The sequence below is a fragment of the Cheilinus undulatus genome, linkage group 18, assembly GCF_018320785.1.
Source record: "Cheilinus undulatus linkage group 18, ASM1832078v1, whole genome shotgun sequence".
Taxonomy (NCBI): domain Eukaryota; kingdom Metazoa; phylum Chordata; class Actinopteri; order Labriformes; family Labridae; genus Cheilinus; species Cheilinus undulatus.
In genome coordinates, this window is record NC_054882.1 from 15,577,362 (window position 1) to 15,593,182 (window position 15,821).

At 40.9% G+C, this 15,821-nt stretch overlaps 1 protein-coding gene across 1 annotated transcript in view; it reads left to right on the top strand.

Annotated features, from left to right (window-relative positions):
* The window catches only part of stxbp6 (syntaxin binding protein 6 (amisyn)), a 112,590-nt gene that overhangs the window by 72,079 nt on the left and 24,690 nt on the right, over positions 1-15,821 (top strand). Inside the window, exon 3 of the mRNA XM_041813001.1 lies at positions 13,953-14,083. Within this exon, the coding sequence (XP_041668935.1) occupies positions 13,953-14,083 (131 nt within the window). The remainder of the gene's footprint in view (positions 1-13,952; positions 14,084-15,821) is intronic.

Consider the following 15,821-nt stretch of genomic DNA (forward strand, 5'->3'; position numbering starts at 1 on the left):
TTTCCATTGCTGGGCAGCTGCATGCAAGCCTCACATCACCAAGTCCAATGCCAAGTAACAGATGGAGTGATGCAAAGTTCACCGACACTGGACTGTGGACCAATCAGGCTTCTCTGTTTGGCAGTCAAATGGGTGAGTCTGGGTTTGGCGGATGCCTGAAGAATGTTACCTGACTGCACTGTGCCAACTGTGAAGTTTGGTGGAGGAGGGATAATAATGTAGGGCTGTTTTTCAAGGTTTGGGCTATAGTGAAGTCCAATCTTAATGCTTCAGCATACTAAGACATTTTGAACAATGCCCTGCTTCCAACTGTGTGGCAACAGTTTTGGGAAGGCCCTTTTCTCTTCCAACATCACCAGTGTTCTCTAGTGCACGGTGTAGAAGAACTTGACTTGCCCGCACAGAGCCCTGACCTCGACCCCATCCAGCACTTTTGGGATGAACTGGAATGGAGATTGTGAGCCAGGCCTTCTCAGCCAACATCAGTGCCTGACCTCATAAAGGCTCTTACAGAATGAATGGGCACAAATTCCCATGGAAACACTCCAAAATCTTGTGGAAGTCCTTCCAAGAAGAGTGGAAGATGGTATAGCTGCAAAAGTGGGACCAAATCCACATTAAAGTATATTTATTTGAATACAATGTCATTCAGTCTCTGTTGGTGTAATGGTCAGAAGGCTGAAAAATAGGTTTTTCACTTGGCAAAAAAAGTCACCTGTCAGATGAACTACGATCTCTTAGTGAGAGGAAATGTTGGCATAGTCAGTGGGAGTGTTGCACCAAAGAAGTGATGGAAAAAAAACATTTGTATCTGCATCAGTCGTGGCCCAAACTGTTCATTAAAGCATCTGCATCGGCTCTAATTTTCACAATCGATACGTGTCTAGTTCACATAATGCTTAGTGGAGACTTTTCATTTTTACCCCTGCTAGATTGAAATTCTTGAAAAGTTTCAGTAACTGAAGCTGGGCAAAGCTGAAGCTAGAGTGCCACACTGTTTTCCAAATCCATAGTTGAGACACCTGTTTGTTAAAAAGTGAAGTAGATAATAGAAGTAATTTATTAAACACTTCAGCTCGGCCTTCTTCATTTATTAAACCAGTTGCTTTAATTTAAACTGAACTTTGAGAAGCTCTGGTGCATCAAATTAGAGTTTTCATTTTGGAAGACTGACGCACATGATTTGTCAAGCCTCCAGAATCCTTTTAATGTGTTGTCCTTGGGTGAGTGTTATAATTGGATGGATAGCAGACGTTACTGGAGGCAAAAGACAGCTATGTCTTAAAAAGCTCATTTGGCTTCTGAATTCTTCCAGACTAAAGGAGCTCAGATGAAAGGAGTGACTTTAGTTTGAGGTCCTCAAAGACACAAAGTGGATTATATCTCAACATATGGTTTGAAAATGATGTGAACAAGAGGTTATTTCAGGGCCGTGTCAGTCCGAGTCAGGCTAATTAAAATGCTGTTTTGTTAAGTGTGTGATGGAACTTCATTTCAGCAGTAATTTACACCTCTGGTGTTTTATCCATTTTAACAGCCATTAGTGAATATTCCAGCTGTGATGGTTTTTGGCTATTGGCGGTGTTGGCTGATTGTTGTTTTTAGGGGTTATTAGTCACTAAATAAAACATGATTTATGCTTAAATCACAGCTTCAACACTCTGAAGCGGCATCACACAAAGTTAAAAAAAAAACAAGAACAGCATTCTCACAGATCCCACAAGTTTCACTAGATTTAAAACACCTAAGGTCAGAAAATGACAGAATTTTAAATTTCAGATGGCTGTTTGGGTAGGATATACAGAACTCTGCAGAAATTTTAGGCATTTTTCTGCCAGTAGTATCTGGAACAATCTACCACCTGCAATTCGAGAATGCCCGACATAACACCACCTTCAAAACCCATCTGAAAAACTGTCTTAAAGCAAACCTGCACTCATTGCTCATTGTTGATATTGTTGTTCTGTATCTTTCTGTTACCTGCCATAGGACTACGGATGTAAATGTGCAGTATTGCTAACTCCAGCATGTTTACATTTGTCTTTTGGACTTGTTCATGAATGTGCTCGGCTCCTTTTAAATAAATAAAAAGATAAGTAAAACATGTAATGATGAATAAGCCTGCCTGAGGGCGCCATTGAGCAGGAAGGATATTGGCACAACCCCTGTCGTGCTCTGGATGTCCTTGCATTTTACCAGGGGCCCTTGAATCCTTATCGCCCTGCATGTCTAAAATGTATGCTCACTTATGCTCATGACTGTATGTGAAAACTTAATAAATCCACCGTGTCTAGTTCTTATCATGTGATTTTTTTTAATTGCAAGTTGTGTGGCTTTTTAAAAACAGCCTTTGTTCCTGTGTTTACACCATTTAGAAACTGAATGAAAGAGAAGGAGATGAAGATGGGGGATTGCAAGTTTAAGGAAATTTGGCCTTGTGATGAAAAATACAGGGAATAATTTTGAGGCAGCTTGCAAGATATTCAAATTGTGGGTCTGAAAAGGGTCTCAAAAATCTTACATTTTAGTGCTTAACCTGTTTTGTTTAACTGAAGGCTGAGTAGTTACCATCTTCTGTTTGTTGATTTGACCACCTCTCTTGGGATAAAGATGTTTGGCATTGATGTGTAATTTATTATTGATTAAAACTGATGAAAATGCAGCACTTTTAGAGAGTCTCACATCGTAAACTTGTGTTCTTCCTGAAAAAAGGTTTAATTGTTGTTGTAAATCCAGTAGTGTCTGTATCAGTTCTGATTTACTCGCCCTTCTCGAGCGCTGAATGACACTGATGTCTATTCTCCAGCTATTCTCCTCCATGATATATGTACTCCCTCTCACTGTTGGTGCCTGGCCTCTGCTTCGTCACCATCTCTGACTGAGGAGGCCTTGTACACTGCATGCCCTGTTTTCAAGCCCATGAATTCACTGTAAAGGCTTTTGTTGCTGGTCTAGACAGTGCTGTGTTTTATTCCAGTGACAGCTTCTATCTGAAGATTACAATGTGCTAAGGCCCAGGCAGGGCAGCTTTAAAATAGACGTGTAATCACAGAGCAAGACCAGAAAAGTGTCAGACATCACCTCAGACAGAAATCAGCCTTTTAATGCACTCTGCTCAAATACTGGTCTTAAAGACAGTTGTCTTGCTGTTGTTTAAAGAAGACTTTATAGTATGCAGTTTTCAATATACCAAAACTTTTTCATAACTGATTACCTTGCAAAAATTGCTAAAGATTTATTATAGGAAAAAGAGCCAGCACCATTGATTTCTCATTATATAACAACATCTCATTAGAAAGACTCTACATAAATATACCCGATGTAAACAATGGTGAACTGATTGCATTTATAGCATCTCGTAGGAACAACACGCTCTAGCCCATTTTTGTAGTAAAAGGGATAAAACATTGTCTGAAGGCTGTGCCAGGTTAATCTCACACATAACTGTAGCACTCAGTGATGCTATTCAGCTCAGGAATGGGGACTTCCACCTGCAAAAGAGGACTGAGGGTTATAAGCAAGACTAAAAGCAAGATACTGGATTATTTTTAAAGTTTCTTCAAACAACAGAAAGTCAGGAGATGTTCATGAGTCATGCAAACTGTGCAGTAAACAAGGTAAAACACTGCAGCAACACCAGTTTTCATCAACACATGTCATCAGGCAAATTAGCAGATAGCCACAGCAGCTAACCAACATTGAATGACGCTGTTAAGTTAAAATTACCCTGAACTTGCATCCAGGGCCAGTATATCATATCCATCCATTTTTTACACCGCTCATCCCGTTAGGGATCACAGGGGGCTGGAGCCTATCCCAGCTATCCTTCAGTGAGAGGAGGGGTACACCCTGGTCACCCTGGCTGTTGGAAATACCCAGCCCTTATGTCGACTCTATCAATACAGCTTTTTAAGTGAAACAAATCCTGAGCCTCAGATGAAAGCTTTGGAAGTCTGTCTCTAAACAACATGTGATCTCTCATAAGCTAAAGCCACTGCCAAAGTTGACTTCTAAATGTTTAAATTAAATTGACAGAAATGCTCACAGGAACTTGTTCTTTTCTTTTTATTTTCATCAAGAACAGCAGGAGGTAAGTTTCTAAAGGTTGCTTGCCAACCAAGCTAAATATTTATAGCATTAGACTGATAATGACTCACAGGGATTCATCCTTTAGTCTTCCCATACACATATCATCTCTCCCTTTAGGTCATATCTGGTCTTCAGCCAAGACAAATAAACAGCACACAGTTCTTTGTAGCCGAGGTCTGTGTCCATTAGTATATCTTACTGTCTCAACAGTTTCCAAACCACTTTGACTTTCTGTTTACTTGGATCCAGCCTGGCGTCAATATTACACCTGAAACATCCTCGCTCCCTGTCCCTGAATGAACTTGGACAGGTGCCAGCCCCTGCTTCTCAGGTGTCTTTGATGCCTTGCAAATGAGAATGCCATGGCAACCATGTCTGCTTGTTGTCAGAGCGTGGAGCCAATTGACTGCTAACTGAAGAGGTGTGATTTGTGAAGAGATCCTCGGCCCACCTGGCTGAGAACAAAACTGTGGAAGGCTTTCTTTGAAAATGGGAATCAAATGATTAAAAACAAACTTTCATCCTTTAGACTGGGATAACAGGGCTGTACTTTGCAGAAAACAAACAAGCAAAGAAACACTAAGGCAACAAAATTAGAAACAATAGCAGTTCCCAAAAAAGCTGGGACGTGGGTAAAATGTAAATAAAAACAGAATGCAATAATTGCCAAATCTCATAAACCCATATTTTATTCACAATAGAACATAAACACATATCAAATGTTGAAACTGAGACATTTTAACATTTCATGAAAAATATTAACTCACTTTGAATTTGAGGACAGCAACACGTCTCAAAAAGTAAGGACAGGGTAACATAATACTGGAAAATTTAGTAATACTAGTAAAAACACCTGGAGGAGCATTTTGCAACTGATCAGGTCAACTGGCAACAAGTCAGTAATATGACTGGGTATAAAAGGAGCATTTTAGTGAGGCAGAGACTCTCAGAATTGAAGATGGGCAGAGGCTCATCAATCTGTGAAATACTTGATTTTAGAATTATGGAAAAATTTCAGGAAGATGTTCCCCAACGTGCAATTGTGAAGACTTGGAATATCCCACCATATCATCAAAAGATTCACAGAATTTTGAGAAATCTCTGTGAGCAAGGGACAAGGCTGAAGTCAGTATTGGATGCAGGTGATCTTGGGGCCCTCAGGCAGCACTGGATTAAAAACAGGCATGGTTCTGTACTGGAAATCACTGCAGGGGCTCAAAACCTTGAGCTTCAGTTGGCCATGCCATCCACTAATGACAGTTACATCTGGATCATGGAAAGAAGAGGCCATATGAGAACAGGATCAAGAAACACTGTCGTCTCCTCTGGGCCAGTGCTCATTTAAAATGGACTTAGGCAAAATGGAAAACTGTTCTGTGGTCAGCCTGCATCTCCAGCTAAGACAACCCAGGACTGCTGAGCAGGTAGACTCCTACATTAGACAAGAATGGGACAACATTCCTCTTCAAATCTCAAGCAACTGGTCCCCTAATTTCCTAAATGTTTACAGACTGTTGTCAAAAGAAGAGGGTATACTACACAATGCTAAAAATGGCCCTGTCCCATGACATAGTAAAAGTACTTATGTTCTATTATGAATAAAATATTGGCTTGTAAGATTTGCAAATTATTCCATTGTGTTAAACAGCGTCCCAACTTTTTGGATTTTTTTCCTGCACATGTGAAGTCATATATGGGGCTAAGAAATGACCTTATTTACAGCTGGCTTCTGTATTAATACATGTCCTATGAGCAGATTTTGTGTGTGCACTGAGACTGCACTGTCACAGTCTGAGTACATGTTTTCTTCATCATCCTCTACTTGTGAATCCATTATTTCACTTTCTCTTGGTGGGTGGCTCTTGTAACCAGCAGTCATTCTGGGAGCAGAGTGCAGTCTGATTGTACATTTACACGTGATCTTCCATATCTGATGTGATCCCTTGTTATTCTGTGGTTTGAGATTTTCATCTCCTCTTAGATGGCCCAGTATGCTGATGCTTATCACATTTCTGGCTGGTGGATGAAGACTTTTGGGAAGCATCAATGTTGACACAAGGATTAAGCTGTATTAAATGAGGAAATGGAAGTTATTATTGTTATGCCCATGCCTGTGGTCCTTCGTCTTGGTCTGCTAGCTTTCACAGTGTCTTTGGCAAGCTCCGGCCTTTCTTTATAAACTCAATATAAACTCAATACTCAACATTTTCTGCAAAGTTTATATAAATACGTAACCAAACTGCACACTTCTCACATAATCATTTATGGCTTTCACATCTCCATATGAGGCTCAAATTTCCCTCCTAACAACCACAGCTATGACAATATTTCCTTGAGGGAAAGCTGATCCTGAGAATGTCTCCTATGCCGTGTAAGCAGTCTGTGTACAGTATAAGTTTCCCCTCTGTGTTAGCACTTAGCCAAACACAACAAGAGGCTGATCCTCTGGAGGAAGCGAGAGCATGTCACCATCAGAGCATGAGAAAGGAACCCCAGCATGGCCTTCCTCTGACAGCTCACATGGAAACAATGGCTTTGGCAGCCTCTAGTAGTCTTTCCTTGATCCCAGATATTATGCAGCCTGTGGCGTTTGCCTATTCTTATGGAGTTTATTTTGTTTTAACATTGTGTTCAGGGTGTGATGGCAGTTTCTAATTTTGCTTTGTGCTTTAAATGTGAAGTCAGTGAGATGCAGTCAAATGCAGTTTCAAGTTTGACTGGCTACACCTCAGTAGATACTAGTACATCTAGAAAAATGCTGACTGATGGACAGAGGTGCCAACTGGACTCCTTTGTGACAGCTTCTCTTTGGTGCATTTTTTGGGTATCGGTGGCTAGACTGTGTGTCTGATGCTGAGATGGTCAGGAGAGCCAGGATGGTAAGGGTCAGCTGCTTGATTCGGGAATGGCAGCTGTGCTTTTCCAGACATCTGGCACACTTTCATTGGTCTGATCCACCTCATTGCATACTGGCTGCCCAGGAGCTGAAGGCTGGTCATGTGCATCATAGAGGGGACAGCTGGGAAGATACCTGAAGAGATGGGGCATGGGCCAGGAACAGGCTTGGTAGATGGCCATCAGGAGGCCAGAGCACTATAGGACCAAGGTTGCTGCTGCAAAGTAACAAGTCAGCATATGCATCCATACCTGACCTGACCTAATTTGTGTTGTGGGAAATTACGCTGAAATTGTTTCATTGGGAAGTTGTTGTCTAGATTGATTGTAATTAACGGGACTGCAGGCTTGAGGCCTGAGAGCCCAGAGGGGTCTGGCTGCAGACCGTACATTTCTGATGGCCAGTCTCACAGATGCCTGGAAGTTACGTTCATGAAATAACGCCAGTGCAAACATTTCCAATTAAGAAGCATTTCATTAAAAAAAAAACTGAGAAGAGGTCACAGGTCTAATCCAGGATTAAATTATGCATAAATCCATTTGAGAAGTAGATACACAAATGGTTGCTTTGGCCCCGTTAGCTTTAGCTAAAGCTAACATAGCTTCCTAGATAAATTACCTCTGTAGCTTTGATTGCGGGTTTGTTATATTATCTTTAGCTACGTTAGATATGTAGCTACATTATCAATAGCTAAGTTAGCTTTACCAATGTGAGCTCTAGCAATCATAGCTATGGCTTGCTTAGCTATGCATATAATATAGATACATAGCTTATATAGCTGCTTTGTGAGCTCAGCTTTAGCTACATTAGCTACGTTAGTTATGTAACCATGTTATCATTAGCTAAGTTAACTTTAGCAATGTGAGCTTTAACAAATATAGCTATAGCTTTCTTAGTTATGCTGATAACATAGATACGTAGCTTAGACAGCTGCTTTGTGAGCTTAGCTTTAGCTCCTTTACCTACGCAGCTTTATTATCTACATCGCTTATGCAGCTAATGGAGCTAAGCTACGCTGGGTGCATTGGAATGATTTCATGGACACTCATCTTCTTTCCTGCAAGTTGACTGTTTACTCAGATTTATTAAATGTTTGTTATCAGGTTTTTGACTTTAGCGTTTATTTCCGTTCTTAGATCCATGGCATCTCAAAATGTTCAGGAGAGTGGGTGTCAGAAATGAACAGCTGCAGCCAGACTGTCTTGTGAGAGCCTGAACTGTGGATGCCTTACTTTAGAAATGTTTTAGGGGAAGTTTTACAAGTACACAATAAAGAAACTTAGACTAATTGTAGTTATAGAATCAAATGTTTAAATAATTCTACTTGAGTAGATTCTTATTGCTGTATTTGCTCTTAGATCCACTTGGATGAAGGGAAATAATGAAACTTTAGTATTAAGGTAACTCAGGCTTTAAGTTATAAGGCCAGTTAGCACTGTAATTATAAATGGCAATAAAGGAAAAGTTTGTTTAGTCAGAATAAATGCCCGAAATTCTGTCAAATATATGGTATAAACATATCTCTGCACTGAACTCTGTCAAACCTTCAGTTTTTAATCCCTAAAAAAGTAGCTTCAAATCAATGCATCTGTCATTACTTGGTTTCTGATCTACTATGTAAACACACTCACAGTAGCGCTCAGTCCACTTGAGGTTTCATTTCAGTCGAAGCACTTCAGAAGACATTTTCTCTGTGGCTTGTCCTTGATTGCAGTTTCAATAAAGCCAGCTCCTCTAACTTTGACTAACATTTTAATATGCAGGGGAGCAACTCAGAGGAGGTGAGAGTCAACACATGAATATGAAATTGATTTGAGAGCCTCAAAGGCATCTTGCAGTTTGATTAAGACCTCTGCATTGATGTGTTGACGATTCAGCTCCATGGCCTTGAGATGACGTCTTTCTTTATTCACTAACGTTTTTTTAGAAGTCAGATGTAATACTTAAAAGCTAAACAGAGCCAGCAGACTATGACTGAACACACAGCAGATATTCATCCCAATGTGAGCAAAGGATCATTCAGTATGTATTCTCATGTTTGATGTCACCTCTCCTGTGTTATGGGGTTGTTATGCTAATCCTGGAGTCGGTAGAACAAACATGTGATATGAAAGAGAGTATGCTAATGTATTAAAGTGTCAGTCAGTGGCTCTCAGGCTTGGGAGTTACACTTCTTTTCATCTATTGTGTTGTATAATCTGCTCTAGGGCAGAATTTACATGACAGTGGCATAATGCAAAACTGATGTAACCCTATTTTTTGTAAATTCCACATCCCTCTGTAGTCACTAACTATTCTCTTCTGAGTCACAGTAATTTAACAACTCATGTCAGATAGGAGGCAGGAAGTGAAGACTACCTGTTAGGAATCAATGGGAATAGAGGTCTAGGTGGACATGCATGCTGCAGTTATCTTACAAAATTACCACAAACAGTGAGTTTGATTCCTGTACTTCACTGGCTGAGGAAAGACAAACAACATCAAGGTTTACCATGCCAAAAAGTGATTCATCGATGTGTATCAATATACCATTTGGTTGATTGATGATCCAATCAGATCTATGGAAAGTCAAAACATCGATCTAAATCAATGCTTCAAGCTACGCTTTTATTTTGAAGTTCCCCCTGCATGCCTGTTGACAGCTTCCGCCCCAGGCAGCGTCCTCAACAAGCTAGCTGCAAGCTAACTAAGTCGCAGCAGTGGCTTAAAGTTTTGCGGCTGAGGGAAATAGGATATCTTCTCCTCTCTCGGCTGTGTGGATATATTTCAGAACGACACTACTGCAGGACGGATCTCTCCCCTTAGTTTGCCGACTACGTCTGCGTCTACGTCTTTATCTGTAAATAACCGCTGTATGAGATTGTTCATGGATAAAAACACCACTCATTATGGCTGAGGTAGTGCGAGTGCTGTCTGCAGCAGACCGCAGATATACAGAGAGGGAAAAGACCGCTGCTGCATGTCTCCTTTGATACACTTATATTTCCACACCAGATGAGATATAGAATCCTTCCAGAGAGTCCCAGGTCTACCCTGGAGTCTCCTCCTGGTTAGACATGCCCAGAAGACCGCTGCTGGGAGGCGACCAGGTGGCATTCTGATCAGATGCTTAGACCACCTCAACTGGCTGCTATGGAGATGAAGGAGCAATGCTTCAAGCTCCCTTAAGATTTCCAAGCTTCTCACCCTCTCTCTAAGGCTGATCCAGACATCCTCTCATTTTGACTGCTTGAACCCAAGATCTCATTCTGTCAGTCTTTGACCTAAAGCAAATGACCACAGGTGAGGGTTGGTAAGATTGACCCGTAAATTAAGAGTTTTGCTCCCTCTTCAACATGACGGTACGGTACATCTGCAATTCTGCTGATGCTGTACTAATCCACCTGTCAGTCTCATGGTCCCTTCCACCTTCACTCATGATCAAGACCCTGAAATACTTGAACTCCTTCACTTGGGGAAAATACTCCACACCTTGAGGGGGCAATCCGCCTTTTCTGGCAGAGGACCTTGGCCTCAGACTTGGAGGTGCTGACTCTTATCCTGACCACTTCACACCTAAATCCAAACTGCCCCAGTACCAGCTGTCCTCTGCTCTGCTATTGCCAGCTCTGCCTTGAGTCAGTGCTGTGCCCTTGCTTTCCCACAACAACTGTAGCATCCACCAGCTTAGATAAGGGTTTGAGATGCTAGCTCATTGCTCTTTAAATTCGACATGGAAAGTAAATCTCCAAGGAGCGATGGGGTCAGAGCCTGACGCCAAAAACAAACATGACTAAATGGACATGGACTAAACTTGGATTTAGTACCCAAATGTTGGAGGCTAACTACTAAAAAATAAATTTGTACTATGTAGACAGTGTTTCCTCCCTTTAGGTTAAACTTTAAACTAAGACTGATTGTGCTTGCAACATAGTATTCATGTTTTCTTTATCTTTTTAGGGTGCATTGCCTATTCATATGATATTTTTAATTTCAAGCTATAGCTCATAACGATACAGTTTTCTCGATACTGGAGCCGTGACTTTCAGCTCAATATATTATAGGCCATTCTGTTAGGATAAGATGGAGACAATTCGGGTATCTTTGATACAAAGACAGTTTCTAGTTGAATTCTCTCTCCTTCTCTTTTATCTCTTAGCTTCCAATCTTCAGCTTACCAAGGGAGAGCAATAAAACCTAATTTCTTCTCTATCAGAAAATAGTTGTTCTGTGCAAAAGTCTATCATCTACAATGGCTGTAGCTCAGAACTGAATTATTTCTGCTGTGAATTGGATGACCTGAGTTTCTAAACTCCGAGGCTTCAACACATTTGTTCATTACGTCAAGCTGTCATCCTCTTTATGAAATTTTTCTGCTTTCTGAAGCTTCCATTAACCTCCTCCGTGACCCCAAACGGATCTGATCACTCACTTCATCTGTTTGTCATGCTTTTGGTCGTCTCTTTGATTAAAAATAAAGTTTAAAGAAAAGATTTGAAAGGAGTGACAGCATGTCTGCCTGCATTGTATCCGTCTGATCCACCCCGGACCTCCTGTATTAACTGCAGCTGTCTAAATGGATTCGCATGACATCCCTCTTCTCACAGGAGTTTACTTATTGAATATATCACCTGATATAACAATCAGCCCTACCTTTGTTTTCTAAGTTTTGTCCTGACATTGGTGTGATAGATCTTTCCCAAAGCAAACCTGAACAGAAGTCAAACTGAACAGTAACACTGCAAAAAGCAGGAACATGCATAGAAAACACTGAAGAAAGTGACCCAAACACTACCCTCTGTTAGAGATGACACAATAGCAAACGTGGGAGAGCGGAAAAAGAGGTCGACTGCAGGGGTTAAAAAAGCAACACAGGCGTGAGTTGCCCCTGGGAAGTACAGAAGATTTTAGTGTGCAGTAACATACACTTTAAACAAAGATATAAACGGGGATAGAGGTGGAAGTATGGCCGAGGCAAGCCAGGCCAGGCTGAGGACAACATGATGTCATCACACAGGAGATGAAGTCAGAGGGATTTTTGGCCTCTTGATAATCATATACAGTGAAGACACAGGAAAGTCCTCCAAGACCAAAAGAAAACAGTTGACCCTGGATTATACAACCTCAATTCCCAAAAAGGTTGGGACGCTGTGCAAAATGTAAATAAAACAGAATGCAGTTTTCTTCACAATAAAAGACAAACAGCAAATCAGATGATAAAACTGTAATATTTTACCAATTTGTGAAAAATATTAGCTCACTTTGAATTTGATAGCAGCAACACATCTCAAAAAAGTAGGGCCAGAGCCATGTTTACCATTGTGTAGCACCCCCTCTTCTTTTAACAGCAGTCTGTAAATGTCTGGGAAGTAAGAAGAACAGTTGGTGGGGGAGGAATGTTATCCCATTCTTTTATGAAGTAGGATTTTAGCTGCTCAACAGTCGTGGTTTTATGATGCACAAGATGTTTTCTATTGGTTAATGGTCTGGACTGCAGGCCGGCCACTTCAGTACTGGACTCTTCTTTTGTGAAGCCATGCTGTTGTGATGGATATGGTATGTGGTTTAGCATTGTCTTGCTGAAATATGCAAGGCCTTACCTGAAAAAGGCATTGTCTGGATGGGAGTATATGTTGCTCTTAAAACTCTACCTACTTTCCAGCATTGATAGTTCCTTTCCAGTTGTATAAGCTGCCCATACTAAAGGCACTAATTCAACCCCATACCATCAGGAATGCAGGCTTTAGAACTGTGTCAGGATAACAAGCTGGCCCCTCTCCTCTTCAGTCTGCAGGGCACGGTGTCTGTGGTTTCTATTAAAAAAACAGCATTTTCCAAAATTTGTCCGACCACAGAACAGTTTTCCATTTGTTTTAGTCCATTTTGAATGAGCTTTGGCTCAAAGATGATGGCAGCATTTCTGGATTGTGTTCACATATGGCTTCTTCTTTGTGTGATAGAGCTGTAACTTGCATTTGTAGGTGTCACAGTGAAATGTATTGAGTGAAAGTGATTTCTAGAAGTGTTCCTCCACCAGTGTGATCACCAGTGTTCAATATTGACCTTCATTCTTGTCCCTTGCTCACAGAGATTTCCAGATTCTCTGAATCTTTTACTGACATTGTGGACTGCAGATGGTGGGAGATTCAAAGTCTTTGCAGTTTTACACTGAGGAACATTTTTCTGAAATTTTTCAACAATTTTTAGCAGTTTTTCACAGATTGGAAAACCTCTGCCCATCTTTACTTCTGAGAGTTTCTGGCTCTCTGAAATGCTCCTTTTATACCAATTCATATTACTGACCTGTTTCCAATAAACATAGTAAGTTGCAAAATGCTCCTCCAGCTGGTTTTCATGAATACCTCTTACTTTTCCAGCGTTTTGTTGCCCTATGTTCTCTTCTGTTCTCTTGTGAATAAAATACACATTTGTGAGATTAAAATCATTCTGTTTTGATTTACATCTTTCACAGCACCAACGCTTCATTGGAATTGGAGTCTTACAGATTTTAGGAACCACTAAAGTATGATATTACATCAGTGCTAAGACTCTGCACTACCTAATAGTCTGGGTAAAAGCAGGATGTATTCGTCTCACCGTGTTGTTATTATGTCAAATATTTCTCCAGTGTGTTGTTGATGCTTGGATGTGGGGTTATTTGTTACCTGCTCTGATTGAGTCAGCAGTGCAGCAGAAGAGAAATGAGTTGTGTGCAGCAAAGTGTAAAAATACAGAGCAATTTCTACTTTGACAGGAACAATTTAACTAGGTGTTTGTGTTCTCCAGACAAGTGGTGTGGAAAATGTTCTTTATGGAGCACGGACACTGAACTCATTGTGCTGTTTAGTGGATGCAGGATTATTGCTCACAAATTGGCGTAACAAGTATAAAGGTCAAATTTATGGGCCTGTTTATGGTCTTATTGTAGAAAATTAAATCAGTGTTTTTGCTGCAGTAGGTTAAAAGTGAAATATGTTTCTTTCCACAGTGACAAATAAGAAGCCGTCCCACGTATCCATCACTAAGGTGAAGCAGTTCCAAGGATCTACTGCCTTTGTCAAAAGATCGCAGTGGACGATCGAGCAGCTACGGCAGGTCAACGGCATCGACCCAAACAAAGTATGTAACTTTTCTATCTGCTTATTTAAAATTACCTGGAATTAAAAGGGTTAACACAATGTTGCTCAGTGTTTTCCCTACCATTTTTTTGGTGGCAGCCTGCCACCCCAGTGCAACCTCCACCACTCTAAATGAAAGGCATGGGATATTAAATGCATGTAATCTAGGCCACTGGTTTTATTAAAAGGGTGAGCATCTCTTACACCCACATCAATTTCTCTGCTTTCATAGTGTGTTTCAAGAATTAGTTTCCATCTTTGAGACATTGAAACAATTCCTTTACGGTGGGAATTTTCCCTGAGTTTACCACTGCTCTTATGGATGCTATAGAACAGTGCTGCACAATTAATCTAATTGCAAGTGCAATTGCAATTACAATGTCAGGCTTCTGTGCAATCATATAATCACATAAAAAGCTGTGTTTTTGTATTAATTGGTAAAAAAAATCCTGCAGAAAGGCCTTTAAGTTTGCAATAGTGTCAATACTGCACTTTTTAAAAGTGCTCCGTTATTTTCAAAAAAGGAAAAACTTGTATTTTTTGGAAAATAGTGCATTAATTTGAAAGCAGTTTTTTTGGTTTTCTTTAAAGGTTTATTTTGGTCATTTTTGTGCCTTTATTTGACAGAGGAGGATAGTGGATAGAGTCGGAGGCAGGGACGAGAGCCGGGGAGAGACGTGCGGTGGGGGGCCTCAGGCCAGATTTGAGCCCGGGCCGTCTGCGTACATGGGGCGCACCTTAACCACTCGGCCACCTGCGCCCCTTGCTAATACTAATATTTGTATGTTTTGAGTTGAGAAATACACACTTCAAAACAAATATTTCTTTATTAGCAGTTATTGATCAGCATTTATTGCTGTAATTTATATTCAGTGGTGTGACTATTTTGGGATCCCCCTATCCTTCCATGAGCCTACATGGAAAGCATTAAGCAGGAACAGCACACATTCCTGCTATTCTATGCTGATAAAGAAAGCATGAGGCAGGGAGAGAAGCAGCAAAAAACCCACAGAGAATGAAGGAGAGGCTGGGGTGGAGGAGGGTTGCAAGAGCAGTTTGCAGAGAGAGCAGCAGAGCTTAGCCAGGCAAGAGCAGTTTAGATAAGGCAACATGAGAGCAATTAGCCAATAATGTTCTTCGAGCAGACCAGCTGGCCATCAACTGATAAGGGCTTGCATGAGACCAGTTGATCTCCATTATGGCAATGCTTGACTAACGCTATACGCTTGATTTATGTATTACGTCATAATTGCAATCCCACATTGCAGGATTGTCCAGTATAATTGCAATGGAACATTATAACCAAATCATGCAGCACCACTGTAGACCCATGGCTCTTAGCCTTTTTTCTACCTAAGTCTGATAAGAAAATTAGCTCCCTAAAGACCTAAAAGAGTAAAAGATGAGGGTATTGCTTTCAAAAATCAACATCAACTTTAATTGTTTCATCGATTAAACAATAAGAAAATAGGTCTACTCATGTTTTTCTGAGGTGCATGGAGGGGCAGGGGTTAGCGCTGTTTTTCACAGCGAGACGGTACCTGGTTCGCTTCCCAGTCAGGGCCTTTTTTTAGCGGAGTTTGCGTGTTCTCCTCATGCATGAATGGGTACTTCCTGGGTGTGCCTGGTTGTTTGTCTCCATATGTCAGCCCTGTAATTGACTGGCGACCAGTCCAGGGTGTACCCTGACTCTCACCCAATGACATCTGAGATAGGCGCTGGTCTCCATAACCCTGAAC